At 58.4% G+C, this 18,893-nt stretch overlaps 2 protein-coding genes across 9 annotated transcripts; both read right to left on the bottom strand.

Annotated features, from left to right (window-relative positions):
* Window positions 1-712: 712 nt before the first annotated feature.
* On the bottom strand, window positions 713-9,524 carry DHX58 (DExH-box helicase 58). 7 transcript variants are annotated; one of them, XM_027624425.2, is made up of 13 exons: window positions 9,464-9,524; window positions 8,702-8,870; window positions 8,285-8,486; window positions 7,732-7,922; window positions 6,900-7,016; window positions 6,180-6,306; window positions 5,813-6,004; window positions 4,778-5,031; window positions 4,114-4,263; window positions 3,865-4,026; window positions 2,931-3,121; window positions 1,775-1,871; window positions 713-1,473 (listed from the first exon to the last, which is right to left on the bottom strand). In XM_027624425.2, the coding sequence occupies exons 1-13, from the start codon at window positions 9,520-9,522 to the stop codon at window positions 1,288-1,290; spliced, it is 2,097 nt and encodes a 698-aa protein (XP_027480226.1). In that variant the 5' UTR covers window positions 9,523-9,524; the 3' UTR covers window positions 713-1,287. The 7 variants fall into 7 exon arrangements, 5 of the variants coding, with proteins under 5 accessions (XP_027480226.1, XP_027480229.1, XP_027480228.1 ...); XM_027624428.2 differs by lacking the exon at window positions 9,464-9,524 and adding an exon at window positions 9,227-9,314; XM_027624427.2 differs by lacking the exon at window positions 9,464-9,524 and adding an exon at window positions 9,069-9,180.
* Window positions 9,525-9,837: 313 nt separating this feature from the next.
* Window positions 9,838-17,753, bottom strand: KAT2A (lysine acetyltransferase 2A). 2 transcript variants are annotated; one of them, XM_027568479.1, is made up of 18 exons: window positions 17,359-17,753; window positions 17,095-17,218; window positions 16,612-16,757; window positions 16,416-16,505; window positions 15,945-16,126; window positions 15,656-15,847; window positions 14,701-14,807; window positions 14,451-14,561; window positions 14,222-14,358; window positions 13,926-14,134; window positions 13,612-13,738; window positions 12,122-12,232; window positions 11,537-11,680; window positions 11,184-11,298; window positions 11,055-11,091; window positions 10,912-10,975; window positions 10,698-10,782; window positions 9,838-10,550 (listed from the first exon to the last, which is right to left on the bottom strand). In XM_027568479.1, the coding sequence occupies exons 1-18, from the start codon at window positions 17,695-17,697 to the stop codon at window positions 10,357-10,359; spliced, it is 2,514 nt and encodes an 837-aa protein (XP_027424280.1). In that variant the 5' UTR covers window positions 17,698-17,753; the 3' UTR covers window positions 9,838-10,356. The 2 variants fall into 2 exon arrangements, with proteins under 2 accessions (XP_027424280.1, XP_027424279.1); XM_027568478.1 differs by having other exon boundaries at window positions 14,222-14,361.
* Window positions 17,754-18,893: the final 1,140 nt, after the last annotated feature.

An 18,893-nucleotide genomic window follows, 5' to 3' on the forward strand; every position in this document is an offset into this window, starting at 1 on the left:
GGAGGAAAGGCGGTTAGACGGCGGGAAGGACAGCCATCCTGCTCTCAAATCTCTGCCCTAGCCCCATCCCTTCCTCTTGAAGGTGACTCCTGCCTGCTGGGCCTCTTACTACAGAAATAGCCCTTTCCCTGAAGAATCAACCTAGATCTTGCCTTTCTCTCTCTTTCTCGTTAAAATGAGAACAGAAAATTTAGGCCTTTACAACTTCCCCCATTCCCATGCCTACCTGAGCACCACCCCTCAAGTCCTGGATCTCAGGAGGTCCAGGGAGGTGACCTGGGGGCTAGGGGAAGGTGGAGGGGGTACTGCTGGGGTTGGAGTCTCTAATGAGGTGGAGGGGGCGGGGGGGGGCCTCACATTCTGGATGGCTCTCAAATTTAGACTTGTGATGCTCTTTCTAAATAAGGTTACATGAGAGCCACAAAGAGGGGTGGTTAAAAAAACAAAACAACTTTAACATTAAAAATATACCACGAAGCAGATCAGGGGAGGGGAGGGGTAACTTGGGAACGAGGAAACTTTTGAGGGTGATGGCTATGTTCATTATCTTTTTGTGGAGGTTAAAATTTATCAAACTGTACACTATAAATATGTACAGTGTATTTTATGTCAATTATACCTCAACAAATCTATTTTTAAAATACCATTTTTTTTTTTAAGATTTTATTTGAGAGAGAGAGAGACAGAGATAGCGAGAGCATGAGTGGGGAAGAGAGGGAGAAGCAGGCTCCCCGCCGTGCAGGGAGCCCAATGCGGGACTCGATCCCGGGACACCGGGATCATGACCTGAGCAGAAGGCAGATGCTTAACCAGCTGAGCCACCTGGGCACCCCACCACATCTTTTCTATAGCAATTTTCTACTACTTGATTTTCAATTTATGAGGAACCTCAACAAATAGAAGGGAAGGAACGTTAAGGGGTCAAGGGAGACTGTGTTGATTGCTAGTTGAGTGTGGCCAGCCTCCTGCCCCAGTTTCCCTCCCAATCTCCCCAACCCCTCCCTCCATCTAGTGCATTTGAGTGTCTGTGGGTGTGAGGGGGGACCTGGGGCCGAGCTGTGGCCCCCGAGCTGCTTCCCCAGTGTGGGAGTCTGAGCCAGCCTGGGCGCCCCAGGTTCCGCTGTGGCTGGTCAGCACGCCACCCCCCCACCCCCACCTCCACCCCCACCCCCGAGCTGATGACTCAGGAGGGAGGGGCTTGGAGGCAGGCTTTGCCCAGGGGAAGACAGCGGCTGCGGATTCTCCTGCCCCCTGCAGCCTGAGGCGGGCACTGCAGGGACAAGGTGCTCAGTCGAGGGAGAGGTCGGCCAGGTTCTGGGCACAGTGCTGCAGATAGTCGAAGTCAGGCACTGGGAAGGGCACGCGGGACCACTTCTTGGCCTGGACTCTCCCTCGGGGTGTCTCCAGAAGCATGCTGCGGACTCTGAGCGCCGGCAGCTTCACTGACTTGTAGATCATCTGCAGACCCCAGGCCTGAGGATGGAACAGAGAAGGCTGAGTTGGGGTCACTGTCCTCAGACTGGGCTTCTCTCCTCAAGGTGGGGGATCCGTGAATGCAGGGCCTGTGTCTCCCACCTCAGAGCTGTCTCCCCAGTCACACCACGGGCTCCCAAAGATAGCGGTTCGATCTCTCTCCTCTGACTGGGGGGCTCCTGGGACGGAAGCTGCTTCCCCCATCGCAGGGAGGGTGTCCTGATGGCAGAAGGCGGGGCCTCCTCTCTCAGACTGGGAACTTCTGAAGACTGTTGTTAAGGGTCATGGCCCCAACACTTACCTCCCCACAGTTCCTGCAGTGAATGGTACCCCCAGGCCTCCAGTCCTTGAAGACTCTGTCAATGACTACAGCCCCTCGGGAGACAGTGTAGTAGATCCTGGAGGGGAATGGGAGTCGGTCCTCATGATCCCCCCATCACCCCCAAGCTCGCACCCTCCTGCTTGCTGGGCCTCTACCTGGGCCTCGGGCTCTTCTGCCTGCCCAAGAGGCACAGAGACCTCCCAGAGCCAGGAGATCCGCCCTCCAATAAGCTCTGCCCGTGCGGCCTCATTGCATGCCCTCTGCTCACGTTCAGGCCTCTGCACCACCCATCCAGATGGTTCCCACAGTCCCTCAGCGGATCTCCCAGCTCCACCCTTCCATCCCATTCCATCCTCACTCCCAACCCACACCATCCTTCTGCCAACTGCCAGGGTGATCTTCTAAAAATGTAAATCTGACCTTGACGTTCCCTTGCTCAAAACCCACCCAAGACTCCTCACTGCCTATGGGATGAGGCTGGGCTTCCAGGCCAGCCTGTCTTCCTCGGAGTCTCCTCCTTCACAGTCCTTCCCACTCGAGCCAACCAGAGGCCACGCTGGCACATCATCCCTGCCTGGACTCATCCCACCTTCCAGCCCGATCCGTCCTGCAAGACCCCGCTGAAATGCTGCCTCCTTAAATGAGAGAACCTGGTGTGCAGATCCTTAGCCCCGTGGCCTGGCATAGAGTGGCTCCCGAATAAATACTTAATGAGTGGATGGATGGATGGAAGGTGGGGGAAGGTTACCCTCTAGGGGACAGAGGATGAGAGAATGGCTCAGGGACAAGCAGCCCCTCTGTCTTCAGAGTAGGTGGGACCAGGTGGAGGGGGAGAGCCCAGTTCGTGGCATCTCAGCATTTGGTGTCCTGAACTCTAACTCCTGCTCAACCACACAGTGGCTGTGGGAGCCTGGACAAGTCCTTTCGCCTCTCTGAGCCTCTGTTTGCTCACCTGCAAAATGGGGTGGTGATAAAACCTGTCTCACCAGCCTCTTGAAAATGCAGACTCGGTACTTGTCAAAATGCCATTTCGGCTCCCAAACCCTCAGAGCACGGTCTGGATGGGAGGAGTTCTCTGTCCCCCATCACACCCCTCCCTCCCTCTCATCCTGCCAGCCCCTTCCCCTGGTCTCACGAGAAGTTGGGGTTCACATTGACATGGTGGGCATCCTCCACCTTCCGCAGGTCGCTCCCGTGGCCCACGGCCACCATGCAGTTGACACAGAGGAGCTGCACCTGTTCAGCCAGGAACTGCTGCCGCTGATTCTCCCGCTGGGCTGCCCGAGCCACCCGCTTGACCACGGCTGCCCGCTGCAAGTCCCGGATCTGGAGTCAGAGGGGACACCGGGCAGAGCTGGGGCCCCACAGGCCTGACCCCTGGAATGCTCTCAGGATCTAAGGGCTTGCAAAGACCTCAGATCATTAGTACCCAGAAAGGACTTCCCTCAACCCTCCCTGGAGCTTCAAGAAGCAGCTCTGTGGAGAAAAAGAATACGGAGCAGGGGCAATGTTGGGAGCAGGGCGAGCTTTGTGGCCGAGTCTCTGCCTCCTCTTTGGAGGATTTTGTGCAAAGCTGCTTCTTTGAATCGCACATGGGGCATCACTAATAATTATGCTGGGATGACAGGGGTACACAGGGACTGTCCTGGGTGAAGCTGGACGATGATGACCCTGCCTCAGGGGAAACGGATTTAAGTCCTGGTTCTGGGCTTATTCTGTGCACGTGACTTTGTTTCCCCCTGCCCAGTGCTGGAGGGATTGTAAGGCAGCTCTCACAGATACACAAAGTATTTGGTGAGGAGCCACTGCCTTCCCAGGCAGCCCCACCCTTGGCTTCTAACCTCCCCTCCATTCACACCTCCCCAGGTGGGCCACGTTAGTCCCCAGAGAAAGGGGAAGCAGGGTGTGTGTGTGTGTGTGTGTGTGTGTGTGTGTGTGTGTGTGTGTGTGTGTGTGTGTGTGTGTGTGTGTGTGTGTGCGCGCGCGCAGCCAGAGACCTTCCAGGCAGAGCATCCTCAGCGCCCCCACCCCCCCACCCCGCCCCCACGGCGTGCAGGCTGCCCGCAGACCTTGGCCTGGTACTCGGCCTGGTCCATCTTCTGCACGGCAGCCACGGCCCGCTCCATCAGCGTCTCCAGCACCTCATTGGTCAGCTCCCGCCGCAGCTCCCGGCTGCCTTGGGTGGCCACAAATGAGTACGTACTCTGACCAGCCCGGGCGCGGCCCCTGGCCTGAGGAAGCAGATAGTGAGGGGCCTGAGTGGGCCTAGGGTCCCACAAGGATCTTTGAGGGCTGTTGGCAACACAGGGTTCACACACCTGAACCATGGAGATCTCGTTGGTCAGGAGCCCATAGCGCACCACCACGTTGCACTGGGGGATGTCCAGTCCCTCTTCTGCCACACTTGTGGCCACCAGGAGGTTCAGGGTGCCAACCCGGAACTTCCGGATCACTTCTTGCTGGTCTCTCTGGGGTGGGAAGAGAGAAAGAGGATGGTATGCCAAGTGGGTTGCCTGCCCTCCTGCCAGACCAGCCTCACCCGGTTCAACGAGTTTGGCCCCTTTGGCCCCTTTTCCTAGGGAGCCTGAGTCTCCACCGCTACCCCCAGGACCTTGCCCGTCTTGCCAGTGGACCGACCACCTAACCCCCGTCTCCCCTACAGACTCTTTAGGGCCCCCACCTGTCTACGCTAGGAGGTCTCAGGACCTATTCTTCTCCAGCAAGGGACCCCAAGCCTCTGATCCTCTGTCCATCACTTACCTCCTTCCCTGCAGATCCCCCAAGCTTCAGCCTCTCTGTCCCCAGGGACCCCAGACTAGGAAAACCTCCAGTACTGGGGATCTCGGTGTCCACCTCTCTCCCCCAGTTCTCTGCCCTCGGCCTGGGGGAATCAGTCCCCCCTAGCTCTATGAAGACTCTATCCCCACCCCTTCCCCCCCTAAGAACTCCCCCAGTCCCAGCTCCTTTCCTCAAAGCCCACACCTGGGTCATATGGGTGTTCTGGTTACTGTTCCCTGCACCGATCAGCAGGTCAGCCCTCATGTCCACGGTCTGCAGGCCCGGCTGCTGCCGGAGCCAGAGCAGGAGAAAGTGAGCGCTCTGGCGGGTCTGGGTGAAGATGATGCCCCGGGGGCTGTCGCTGCTCCCAAACTGCTCCCGCAGGATCTGTTCTAGCATCTCCAGTTTGGGGTTCTCCAGGCTGCATGTTGCCAGGTGGGCCAGCTCATTCTTGTAATCTGCCAGAAAAGCCCAAAACGGAGGCACGGGATTCAGGCCTGGATGTGGGCAAGGCATGCATGGGAGAGGGTATGGTCCACCAGGACAGAATTGCGGGGGGCGGGGGTGTAGAGGGAGCATGAGGGGATCTGCTCCCAATTCCCCCTGAACGGCACCAAGACAACATTCAAGGACACGCTCTGCCCACCCAGCCAGCCTGACACCAGGCGCCCACAGTATAGATTTCTTAGCAGACATACCTCTGACATCTGCTACCCAGGATTAACTCGACCTCAGGTCCCTTCAGAAAGATCCTTGCCCCGCCCCTCAGGCTTGCTGAGGCCTCTAGCCTTGAATGTCACTCTCTGACCACCTCCCTTTCCCAGCTTAAAGGTACCACGCACCCCAGACTTTCAAGGGACAGTCCCCCAACTAAATGAATTAGTTTTCATGTCTATACAACCCTTCACAAATGAGGGCATACATCTTTTGTCCTAGCCACGGTCTTTTTTTTTTTTAATATTTATTTAAGAGAGAGAATGAGAGAGAGACAGCATGAGAGGGGGGAGGGTCAGAGGGAGAAGCAGACTCCCCGCTCAGCAGGGAGCCCGATGCGAGACTCGATCCCGGGACTCCAGGATCATGACCTGAGCCGAAGGCAGTCGCTTAACCAACTGAGCCACCCAGGCGCCCGTATCCACGGTCTTAACCCTCGGTTGGAAATACAGGGTCCCAGTACCCTCGTTGGCCCCTTGCGTTGGCGCCGGTGCCCTGGTCTAGTCCAGTTCCCGCGAGCCTCACCATCGAACAGCGCCAGCAGCCAGCGCTCGGCCTGCAGGACCTGGGTCTTCGTGGCGCGCTCCCTGTCGTAGAAATCCCGCAGCGAGTCCAGGGCGTCCACAGGACGGACCGTGTCGTGGATGAGCAGCGCATCGTTGTAGCGCCGCAGGTGAAGAGCGTACACCCGGCGCTGCTGGAGGCCGGCCTCGGCCGCTGCGGACGCGCAGGAGGGAGGGGGGCACGCAGGGTCTGAGCGGCCACGCCCCTCCAGGCCTTCTCTCGCCTAGACTCCGCCCCCCGAGAGGCCGAGCTCCGCCCCAAAAGGCTTCACCCTGGCAGGTCCCGGCCTCCTCGCCTTTCCCCGCCCCGCGCGGACGGCCCCTCTCACCAGCCTGGCTCAGCTCCACCACCTGCTGCTCGTAATTCTGCGTCCCATAGTCCTGGCTCAACTCGGGCATCTCCAGGCGGTTGTGGATTCGGTGCATGAGCTTCTTTAGTGTGTCCCCAAACGGGTCCTGGATGGGAAGAGGGCGTGAAGGGATTCCCATACACATGGGGGTGGGGGGCAGTGAGCACCCAGTGGGGACGCTGATCTCTGCTTGAAGCCACAGGGCTCCTGCTGCCACGTCGGTGTTTGAGAAGAGGAGCTCCAGAGAGAAGCCCGCTGGGATGTGAAGGAGTCCCCGCTGGAGGCTGGGGTCAGGTGCCTGCCCCCGGCTCCCGCTCTGCCTCCACCTCCTCCGCGCCCTTGACCTTTGGCCTGAGCACAGCCATGTCTAAGTCCTTGTGCAGCCCTGCCATAGCAGACGCCAGACAGAATCTGCGCCGCAGGAGAACCTCAGCACAAAGGGCCCGATGTGTGTGGTTTGCAAAGCACTCCACGGGGTTTCTACAGATGCCCACGGAGGCCTCGGAGTCGAACCAAACAGCTGGCTGTGGGCACGGACTGCATCTTCCCCATTTCACAGAACGGAGAAATCGAGACTCAAAGAAATAAGTAACCGGAAGTCACAGAGCTCGTGGGGGTGGAGTCAGGGCTCAACGCCAGGTGCCCCAACTTCACATCAGACCCCACCTCCACCACCCCCCCATCCCGCCTTCCACTCACCTGGCTGCGCCTGCCGCAGAGGTTGTATTGTTTGCAGGGCTGAGGGCTGTGCTCCTGCAGCTTGGCGCGGTAGGTCTGTGGTGACATGATGCGCCACGTGTCCAGGTTGGCACAGAGCTGGGGCAAGAGAAAAGGGTTCACTCGAATGGGGGAGAGTCCTCTGAGGACAATAGGCAGAGCTCTGAGACAGGATAGATCCCAGCTGCCACTGAGCGGGGCCACTGGAAGTGGGGATTCATTTACTCAACAAATATTTATTGCTCGCCCTCTCTGTGCCCAGTGCTGTGGTAGGTAGTGGGGATCCAGAGTCTTATTTTGGAGTTGGGGAGAGAGATGATGAACCAGTAAAGAATAACAGAATGGGAGGGTTTCAGGCAGTATTAATGAGCTCTGAAGACAATAAAATTGGATGACATGACATGCTGTGGGGGTGACCAGGGAAGACTGAGGAGGTGACATTCAAGCTGTTCCCTGAATGACAGGAAGGAGCCAGACAGGTCAGGTGCAGGGGGGAAGGGCATTCATGGCAAAAGGAACGAGGAGCACAAAGGTCCTGAGAAGGATCCTATATGCTCAAGATCCAGAGAGAAGGCTGGCAAAGTAGGAGTGAGGTGTGGGGGAAATGAGGTTGGAGAGGTAGGCAGGGCTGGGTCCCATGGAACTTTGTTAAGCCACCCTATAGAGGGTGGGGTCTAACCTAAGTTCAGTGAGAAGCCACTGGAGGCTGGAGTTAAGAGCCTGGGAGAGCCTGGGGAGGGCTGCTGGGCCAGGGGCAGGCTGGGGGGGGGTGCGCTGGTGGGGGCAGCGGTGGGGTCACAGGGGCCCAGCTGACCTGCAGGACGTGGTCGATGGCCCCATTAAGCGTGGAGGCCCCACCAGTGCCTGGGGAGGCTGTGAGACCCAGCACCTGGGGCAGGGGCTGTGTCCTCTGGAGTTTATGCTCTAGGTACCGGCTCAGGATGATGTTGTAGACAGTGTCTTTGTGCGTGTGGTGACACTCATCCACCACAAGCAGGGAGAAGGCTGGGGACACATGGGGCAAGGCTGTGACCGACATCTGCAAAGCCCTTCCTCCCCCATGAGCTTTTATGCATGTAGCCCCCACAGGTTGTCTCACTCCCTCCTCCTTTTAAAACTTGCAGCCAGGCTCCTGAGAGCAGCCTAGGCAGGGGTGACCTACCTCCATTTTACAGATTAGTCAACTGAGGCTCAGCGGTGGTGGCTGGGGGGACTTGCCCAAGATCCCGCACCTTCTGTGAGACCGTATGCCAGGGTTTGGTGAATGGGGAACCCTTCACTGCCACAAAATGTCCCAACAGCTTTACCAGAAGAGGTGCCCCGGGGGTGGCAGGTAGGGTGCTCAGGTGCACACTCTCTGCCCTCACCATTGAGCTCCACGTGCTCCTCCTCCTCAGGGCTGGTCAGCGCCATCTGTAGCAGCTCCGCTGTGCAGATGATCAGGTCATGGCTCCGGGCCAGGTGGCCAAAGCCAGCTCGTGGCCCCATGTCCCCACTCAGGGTTATAATGGCCCAGCGTTTGTCCAGCATGCGGCTGAACTCCTCACAATGCTGGCTCACCAGGTGCACCTGCGGATGGAGAATGAGGTGGGGAGATGAAGCTGGGCTGGGGGTAAGGGGGATGGGGAGGAGGCAAGCTGACCCCCCCAGGACTTGGCTGGGGGCAGGAATGGGAGGAAAGGCAGGTGAGCTTAGAGATGACCGCAGCAGCCCCCAAGTTCCGGAGGGTCTTGGGAGACACCTGAGGAGCTGAGACCCCAGCGAGAGGAGTGCGGGCTACTCACCCGGTTGACCAGTACAACCACCTTGGCTCCATCCACAGTCTCTAGATGCCTCTTGGCCACATAAGCAGCCGCCCGGGTCTTCCCAGCCCCCGTGGGCAGCCACATGATGATATTCTTGCCCTCCAGGGCAGGCATGATCACCTCCCACTGGTAGGGTCGCAACTCCATTCTGAGAATGGAAGGAGAGTCAGACCCCTGGCCCACCTGGCCCTCTCCCAAGCCCGGCCCCCTCCCCATTCCTGGCAAGCCCAGTCTTGTGCAGAGATCTCCTCATCCGGCTTGAGGGAGGTGGGGCAGGGCACAGAAAGGATCTACCAGGAACCTGATCTGGCCAAGACAGGCGGGAGTAATACAAACTACACCTGACTTTTGCCCTGTTGGTTCTTAACTGCAACACCTGCCGAGGTGCTGAGGTGCCCAGGGTGGCCCGCTTAGCTTAGCTCCGAGCCGGGTGCCACTGGGCTGTGCAGAAATTGAAAACAGAAACCGAAACTGAGGGAGGAGTCAACTTGGGCAGAGCTCAACCTTAGCAATCTCCTTTCCCCTTCTTCCCCTTCTCAGCTCTGTCCTCCTCCCCCAGAAAAGCTGCTGGAAAGCACCCTTTCACTCCTCCTGGGTCCTGCCGGCCCCTCCCCGGCCCCTCCCCCAAGAGCCGAGTCTCCACCACCCCGCCCCGCCTCCACTCCCTTTGAACCAGCTGTAACCATGTCCATGCAGGGCAAAGCGGCCAGGTGGAGACTGGGACCCCTGCAGCCCCCACACCTGGACCAGGAGCAGCCAGGAGTGGGGAGAAATGGGGGCTGCAGCAGTGCATGTGCCATCACCCCAGGAGCACGGGACTAGGCAGGAAGCTGGCTGGGGAGGGTGGCCCCGGCACCATCTGAGTTTTTTTTTTTTTTTTCAAAGATTTTATTTGAGAGAGAGCGAGAGAGCACAAGCAGGGGGAGTGGGAGAAGGAGAAGCAGGCTCTCCGCTGAGCAGGGAGCCCGATGTGGGGCTTGATCCCAGGACCCTGGGATCATGAGCCAGCCAGGTGCCCCATCCATCTGGGTTTTAATAGACTCCAGTTCTGCAGGAGGTCCAGGCAGGAACGGGTCAACCTGCTAAAGTTGAGGACCCTACTAAAGAAACAATCACACAGAGAAAAAAAAAAAAGAGCTTTATTGTTCCCTCTGAGGGATTAATGCCAGGAAATGGTCCCCAGGCCCCCCCACCCCTGGGGGACAGACAGAAGAGTGCAGGGTGAGGGGTGAGGCATGGCCCCTCCAGTCCCAGTTGAACTTCCAAACACTGAAGCCCCCTCCCTCAAGCTAAAATGGGCAGTCCCGACCCTTGAGGAAACAGTGGGCTGGACTCCACGGCTCTGTGGGGACACGGCTGGGGGCCATCGGGGCTGGGCAGGGCTTATCCTCTAGCCACCAGCCACTTTAGAGGGGCTGAACCCCAGATCCAGGAGACCCCTCCCCAAGGTCAGATACAACGAAAGCTCTGTCTGCAGGTGTGGGGGCGCCCGCGGATCCAGAAAGGGCTGCAGGGCCCAGGGGCTGGAGTGTCTCAAGCTGAGAGGCACCTGGGCGCCAGGGCCCCCCCTCGCAATCGGATCAAAACCCGAAGTGGAGACATTCCAGGTCGGGGCTGCGGTCCAAAGCCAGACACTACTTGTCGATGAGCCCCCCCTCCTTGAGCTTGAAGTAGAAGAACTTCTCCAGGGCACTGGCGCAGCGGCAGTACTCGCTGTCCGGCGGGTTGTACTCGCGGCAGTTGGCGATGACCCGCTGCAGGTCGGCCACGAAGAGCTTGCGGGTGACGTAGTAGCGGCTACGCAGTCGCTCTGTCATGGTCTTCAGGTCTGGGGCAGCAGGAAGTAAGGACACGCTTTCAGGAGGCTGAGGAGAGCAGGGCTGTCTGCCGGACAGCGGGCCGTGGGACCCAGGGAAGGCAGGAGTAGATTTGGGGGCAGAAGTGGAAGGAAGAGGTCAGAATGGAGCATCCTCACCAATAGGGAAGCGGATGACCTCGTAGTAGTCAGGGGCCTCGGACTTCTTCACAGGCTCCATGAAGGGCCAGGCACTGGGGTGTGACTGCAGAGGAAACGCTGAGCTGGAGCCGGGCCCACTGTGCCCCCAGCCCAGCCTGTGAGCACCACCCACCCCAGAAGGGGTCATAGCCACTGGTGCAGGTACCCCCAGGAGGGAACCTCGTCTCCCCACCTTGATCTGGGCCAGCAAGTTTTTGAGGGTTGTGTAGAGCTGGTCCGGATCCTTCAGCTCCTTCCTGGGGCGAGAGACGCCACGCCTGAGGCCCTTGGTCCTTCTGCCTCCCCCAAAACCCTCCCCCTCCATACAACACTCACCCCTTCTCCTTCCCCAGTGGCTTCCAGCCCGTCTCTCCTGCAAAGTGGGGAGTGGGGAGAGTATCCCTAAGAATTTGAGAACACAACCCAAACAGGGTACCCCCCCCCCCCACCAAGACCCCTGCTCACGAATGCCGGGGACACTCTCCACGGGGATCTGCCTCACACCCTCCTTGAAGCAGCTGAGCCCAGGGTAGACCTTTCGGATCTGGGCCTGCTTGCGCTCAATCAGCTTCTTGATGATCTGAGGGAAGGCAGGGTCTGAGGGGCCAATTCCAGCCCCAGCAGCAACCCTCCCAGGGCCACAGTCACAGGCCCTGTCCCTGACCTCCTAACTTTCCTGAGAGGCAAAGCAAGAACCAAGATCCCGGCCCACGCCCATCTCACGTGTGCACATACGTGTGGTACACATCCACACACGTGTGCTCACCCCCACATGCATATGAAAAGCCCCAGGACTGAGTGCGTGCACACACACACACCTCCTTCTGCTTTTTGATGATGTGGGACAGCTCCGTGTAGGGGATCCGGGGATTCAGCTCACACTCCATCAATGTTGCACCCTCATAGTCCTTAATGTAGCCCAGGTAGCGGCTCTTGGGCACTTTGATGTCCTTGGAGAAGCCCTAGGGAGTGGACAGTTATGACCCGATCCATCAGCAAGGCCCTCCCAACTTGAATGACCCCTCGCCCAGAAGCCCCCTGAGGGGCTGTGCAGGCCATGTCCCCTTCTCCCTTGTTCCTGGGTCACCTTCTGCGGTGTGTGTGGGCTCAATTAATCTGTCCCCAGAAAGGTTCCAGGTCAGCCGCGCCCACCCCCTCCCCCATCTGGAGCCTCCCAGTTCTTCCAGCCTGAGCTGCTGCCCTGCAGGCCCCTCCTCCTCACTGGGGCGGCAGCAGGAGGCAGGCAGACGGGCGCAGAAGACTTGGAAGACTTCCCCATAGGTGCCGTAGCTGCAGGTGCCGGATGGAGCAGGGAGCATCCCACCCTATCCCATCCACACCAGCGGGCTAGAATGATCCCTAACCCCAGGCAGCAGGCAAGTGTGGGCGGAGGCGAGGGTCACCTGCTTTTTGAAGTAGCCAATGGCATACTCGTCGGCGTAGGTGAGGAAGTAAAGAATGTTGTGTTTGATGTGATACTCCTTCAGGTGGTTCATCAGGTGAGTCCCATAGCCCTGCGGGGGAAGGGAGCAGGGCTTAGCAGGGGGGCCCGGAGCGGAGAGAGCAGACTGGATAGGAGAACAGGACAGCCCAGGGACCCGGGACAGGGAGAACGAAAGGCAACTGGCAGAGGAAGGGGCGTCTGTAGGAAGAAAGTGAAGGACACTGGGTTTCTAAGCGCTTACTCTCGACCAGGTGTGGTGCCTGGTACTTTACAGACCACCTCTCAAATTAATCCACGAGATAAAGTATTTTTATCACCATTTTATGAAAAAAAAAAAAAAAAAAACCCAAAAAACAAAATCTGAAACTCAACTATGTTAGGAAATGTGTCCAAGGTCAGCCAGCCAGCCACGGTAAGGCCAGGACTGAAATCCCAACCAGGAAGTTGCCATCCACATGTCACTTGGTTCCCAGTTCCTGGGCCTCAGAGTTAGGGGGAAAAGGAAAGAAGAATCACAAGGGCCCTACTCATTTCAAATCTGAACGCTGAAGAGCAAGCATCTCCCACACACGTCAAGACCTAGGGGCACCATGCAAATCTGGCTTACATAAACCAGGAGAACCAGGGACCCTACCAGCTGTGGGTCACTGTCTGTTGTGCCCATTCAAGGACGGAACCCAGGACTATCACCCAGCACAAGGCTGGCGTCAAGATCATTAACTCCCCAGTGTATGTGAATGTTCTTGTGATGAAGGAAATTCAGGTCCATTTAAAAGCGTTATTGAAAAAAATAGTAAATTAAGCAAAAGCGTTATCGGTAGCGGTGCCTGGGTGGCTCAGTCGGTTAAGTGGCCAACGCTTGATTTTGGCTCAGGTCGTGAGATCGAGCCCCAAGTCGGGCTCTGTGCTCAGCTGGGAGTCTGCCTGTCCCTCTCCCTCTGCTCCTTCCTTCCCCCCCAACCCCTGCTCATGCTCGCATGCTCTCTCTAAAATAAATCAATAAAATCTTTTTTAAAAAAATAAAAAGCTGGGGCGCCTGGGTGGCTCAGTCGGTTAAGTGGCCAACTCTTGATTTTGGCTCAGGTCATGATCTCAGGGTCGTGAGATCAAGCCCTGCATCGGGCTCTATGCTCAGCAGGGAGTCTGCTTGAGATTCTCTCCCTCTCCCTCTGCCCCTCCCCCTGCTTGTGTGCTTGCGCGCTCTCTCTCGCTTTCTCTCTAAAATAAATAAATGAATCTTAAAAAATAAAATAAGGGTGGTACTGATTTTGGAACTCTATTTGTCAACAAGTGTTTCCTTAATGCAGTTACCAAAGGACGACTGCCACCTTGTGGGGCTGCGAGGAACTGCCTGGCCACTGAAAGAAGAGCTGGAGACAGCGGCTGGGACCCAGAACAAATTCCGGAGCAGGTGGTGGGATGGGACTGGGGTCAGGAACACGCACTCACCTTGACCTGCTCGTTTGAGGTGACGGCGCAGAAGACAATCTCCGTGAAGCCCTGAGTGGGAAACATGCGGAAGCAGATCCCACCGATGACCCGCCCATCCTTGATCAAGGCCAGAGTCTTGTGCTTCCTAAGGGGAGAGGGGACAGGTCACTGCCCCTACCTGTTCCCCAGATGCTGCCCAGGGCCCTACAGTCTTGGAGGCCCGGGCTGTATTTAGTGCTGGGAGCGGAGGAGCAAGCATTCCCACAGATTGCGGGGGTGGGGGCAGAGGACAGGTGTGGCGCCCCGGGGTTGGGGCTCTTCTGGGGACGCACGGGTCAAAGACGAGGCGGGCGATGTACTCCTTGGGCATGCGCGGCAGCTGGTGGGAGAACACGTTCTGCAGCCCCACAAGCCAGAGCAACACGCGCCGGTTGGCCTTGGGTGTCAGCGAGTTGCCGATGACATGGAACTCGATGATGCCGCGGCGTTCCTCCAGGCGGGCAGTCTCGTCCCGGGCTGCGTTGGCCGACAGCAGGCTCGTCTGGGCACCAGAGGAAAGGTGGTGAGCTGGGGCCTCAGGCTGGCGAGGCCCCCTCCCCACACGGTTCCGCGAGCCGGGCTGCCCCACCTCAGGCCCCAGCATGGCGGCAGGGTCAGTGATGGTGAGCATAACCTCGTTGACCAGCTCCATAGGGATGTCGCCCATTACGCGGAGCCGCTTGGCATCCTCCAGGGTCAGGTTCTCTGGGAGCTTCCTCTTCTCACCTGCTGAGAAGGTTGGCAGGCTCTCCGGTGGACAGCAAAAGAGGTTAGGGGAGGGCTGAATGAGAGTCAGAGGTAAGGGGTCAAGTACCCACCTGGCATGGGCTCGGCCCCTCCAGAATCCAGGCTCAAGGAGCTGTTGCTACCCCCACCCATGGTGGGGCTGAAGATGGGGGCATTGGGAACGACTGCCGCACTGACCGTAGCTGAGAGGGAGCGAAATCAGGGGATGGGGGGGGGGTCACAGGTGGTGGTGGTCCCAAAAAGGAAACCCCCAGACACACCCTCCTGCACGTCCCCACGGAGGCCAAGCTGAGAGCCTGAAGAGCCTGCTGGGGCACATACCCGGCCTGGGCACCAGCTGGGTCCCCTCTGAGGGCGGCATGGTGAAGCTGGACTCCCAGATTGGAGAGTTTGCCCCATAGATCTCCTCCTCCAGCATGGACAGGAATCTGTGGGGAGGGTACAGGCTGTCTTGCAACTCTGTCCTCCAACCAAGGCAGCAGCCTGGGCCAGACACTAGAAGAACTGGAGGCAGGTCAAAGACACCCTGCTGTCAGGGAACTGGGAGCCAAAGAACAGAGGCAGGCTTCAGACTAGGGGGAGACGCAGTCCCCGGCCTCTTGGGAGCCCCTAGTCAAAGGCAGAACAGGGCAGTCCAGGACAGAGATCAGAGGCCCAGTTTGCCATGGTGTGCAGCACATGGGGACAGGGTCTGAGCTGGTGCCATCCTGAACTATGGGGCCAAGGGCACAATTCACCCTGGGCCTCAGTATCCCCTCCTGCCACCTCATATTCCCAGCTGGTGGCAGAAGGGGCCCTGAAAGGCCTGCATTAGTCAGTGGAAGCTTGTTAAACTGGGAAGCTATGAGCCAGGTTTAAAACGAGAGAAAGGTGTAGCAGAAGGGAGGGAAATCTTACAGAAAGGACTATAGTAGGACTGGAAATGGGTTTCACCTCAAGCGTGAGCTCTGGTTTCTTGGCACGCTGTGCTGGGAAGGATTCTGAGGCCGTGTCCAGGCCCCGTGGGAAACAGTTAGTCACATCTAGCAGGGGCACGGGCAGGGGTAATGTTAGCACTTGGGCCATGTACCTGCCATCCCCAGACTAGTACACGCAAAGGCAAATGCCAGCAAGTTGCATCTGGGCCCCAGACAAGTCTGCCAGGTAGACACCCAGATCCCAGAAGGCTCATGGAGGGGAAGGAGGGACCATTCCAGGAAGCCTTTCTGGAAAAAAGGGGACAACAGGGAGGATATGAACTTGGGGGAAAATCCTGATCGGCCAGAACGAGCCTTACTTTGGGAAGTGGGTGAGGATCAGGGTCCTCTTCTCAGGCACCAGCTTGTCCTTCTCCACCCGGAATTTCTCCAGCAACTGCCGCCGGGTCACTGTGAAGATGGAGCGGAGAAGGCTTCGCCCAAAGATGTGAGTGGTCTCATAGCGGGGGAGGCTGTCACAGCTCTGGGGCACGTGGCAGTAGCAAAGCCATCTGCGGGCAGTGGGGAGGTGGGAGGTGAGAACGGACACGCTGGACCCAGGCTGGGCCTCCAAGCCTCCCCCACCCTGCTGGCCCTGGCTAGGCCTACCTGGTATAATTGACCTTGTAGGTAGCCACATCCTCGGCCTGAGACCGCTGCCGAAATTGGGCAGGCGTCTCAAGCTTCCAGTAGTTAAGGCAGAGCAGGAACATCTTGGAGAGCTCAAACATCGTCTGCCGCTCCCGAGGAGCCAGGTGACTAAACTTGTACTGCACAAAGTTCAGCACACCCTGAGAAGTGGGCAGGGAGCAAGACCAGGAAGGAGATGTGAGCAGCCAGCAGGGGTTTCTTAATCCAAAATCTGGTGCTTCCTGAGGGCAGGCTAAAGCTCTCTTCTCACTCTGTGGCTCTCTGTGAAGAAAAACCCTGCCCCCTTCCCACCCCCACGCCCATCTTGAGCCCAAAACATCCTCCCTTCTCTGAACCTGTGCCCTGTTCTCAGCTTGAGGAAGATGGGGAACACAGGCTCCTCACTCCTCCAACATGCCCCCAATTCTCTTACCACCTTCCTCATCCCACCTGCTCAATATTAGGCTTCTCAAATGGGGGACTGCCCAGGGAGCCCTCCACCACCGGCCGGGTCATCTGCAGGATGCATTTCCGCAGGAGCTGGAGGAAGAGGAAGGGGGAGGAGCAGAGGTCAGTGGAGCCTGGAGCTGCAGACTCCCCAGCCGCACCTCCTTTGCTCACTCACACTCACTTGGAAGAAACTCACCTTGAAGAGGTAGAAATAGACCTGCTTAGTGTCTGTATCCTCCTCTTTGTGAACAGACATAAACAGATTCTCCACGTCCACCACCATACCCAGCAGCCTGTTAATCTCATCCTCTGACACATTCTCCAGGTGGGACACGTGGTCAGCTGTAAGAAGGATAGGTGGTAAGGTTGGAAAGAATGGAAACGTCACCAGAGCTCCCTGCCCCTCTTCATCACCAGCCAATTTACAGCCTCAGTCCCTCCAACCAGTGTGACCAGCAATGAGACTGCTCCTACGTGAGCCCTTGGGTGGACCCTGTCTCTTCTGGGCTGGCAAATTTCCTATTTCTTCCCTTGGGAGAATACATGCTCCCAACCCAATCCCTCCTTAAGAAGACATTTTTGGCTCCACAGATAAAGCTCTGTGGCACCTAAATCATCCTGTCCAAGCAGGATCCAGCACCTGCCCCCGCCCCAGCTCCAAGGGCACTACCTGCCTTACCCAAGGGGTGCTCACAGCTGCGGCACAGCTCGCTCAGGTTGGCAGCTGGCTGCTGCAGGTCCATGCGGGGTGCAGTGGGGGGCTTGGGGTTTTTCCAGCCATTACACTTGCAGGTTTCATTGGCCTGGCAGCAGAAGACTCAGTCAATAGTCCTGTAACTGGGGACGGGGAGCCGATCCCCAGCCACAGATTTGCCCCCATTCCCACCCGAGCCCCGGAATGCCCCAAGCCCCGCCCCCTTCTCACCCCAGGCCCCGCCCCCACCTTGCAAGCCGAGAAGACCCCTAGCTTCTCAAGCTTCTTGGCGCGCGGCAGCCCCCGGACTTGCGCCTTCCTCTGGCTGGCGCGCTGCTGCTGGCTCAGACCAGGTCGAGCCGGATCCCCTCCGCTCCCGGTCCCCCCACTTCCTACCCCGGGACCCCCAGTCCCTGTGCTGCCGGCTGGCGCTGCTGCTGGGGCGGGGGCTGGTGCCGGAGTGGGAGCCGGAGTCGGGGCTGAAGCTGGGCTGGGGGCAGGAGTCGGAGTTGGGGCAGGGGCTGGAGACTGAAGGGGACGGGGCTGCGTGGCCGGGGCCGGGGTTGAGGCCTGGGAAGGTTCCGCCATGGCCTCCCCCGCAGCGGAGCGCGGCGCGGCGCGGCGCGGCGCTCCCAGCCCTAGGGCCGCATGGGCAACCGGCGCTCAGTGCGCAGGCGTCGCTGCACCGGAGCATGATGGGAGTTGTAGTCTTCCACTGCCGCTCCCTTAGGCTCCAGCTTCCAGACTTTTCTGTCTTGTTTTTGGGTCCCAGACAAGCAAGTGAAGCCTGAGCCATTACCCCAGATTGGCTCCTTCTGACTTCTAATCTCTCTTTGAAGGCCTCCGGGATAGTGAAGATTGCTGTTTTCTTGGGGACTTGGAGAAGCATCTGAGAAAACTGGCTTCTGTTGAGGGGAATCGTGGAATCTGCCCACCTCCCAAGCCTGGGTTTAGAAGTGCCGCCCTGGGGTCTGGAGTTGTGTGGGCTTCCTGGCACATTCCCCTCCCACGCCCACCCCGGCCCTGTCCCACACGTCTGCAGACATAGAATTGCAGCTACAGCGGAGATTTAAGAAGCAACACTTCCATTTCCTGACCCGTGAAGGGGTTACACGGGTGTGCTCGCTGTGGGATAATTCAGTTGTACTCTATGGTGCACTTTTTTGTATAACGTTATACTTCAGCAGTAAAGGATTGTTACAAAAGCACTGAGCGCCAGAGGATGGCCATGGTCACGAAGCAGGATACTGAGATGAGGATGAGGTAGAAGTAAAGGAGGGCACATCCCAGTGTATGTGAGTGGCTCCCCACCCCCCCACAACACCGTGGGCACCTTGAGGGCAGGGCCCACGTCTTCATTTTGCCCCAGAACCCAGACCTGAGCCTGCCACAGTAGATCCAGGGTCTGATGCACGAAGGAAACCAGGAAGCCGCGTTCACCTCCCAAGCCCCGTGTGCGGGGTCAGAGAAAGGACGTTCGGAGAATGGAAAACCCCACGGCCACAACCGCTTGGCTCTGTTCAGGGGACAATCCTTCTTGTCCTCAGGCCCGATTCTTGGAAGGGCAAGAGCCTAGCGGCTCAATCTCGTCCCTGCCCTGTGCTGGTGAGCGCTCCAGGGTCTGGCTCCCACGTCCAGCCTCAGCCTACGCAGGTGCCTCACAGCCCGGAGCTGGGGAAGGGCCTGAGAAAGGGGCAGGCGCCAGGACAAGAGCAGCAGCGGCGTGCCAGGGCGGCTGACAACCTGACCTGTGGAGGCAGGACTCGCGTGGCGGGGCCGCCCGG

This window comes from Zalophus californianus, chromosome 16 (genome assembly GCF_009762305.2).
Source record: "Zalophus californianus isolate mZalCal1 chromosome 16, mZalCal1.pri.v2, whole genome shotgun sequence".
NCBI lineage: Eukaryota > Metazoa > Chordata > Mammalia > Carnivora > Otariidae > Zalophus > Zalophus californianus.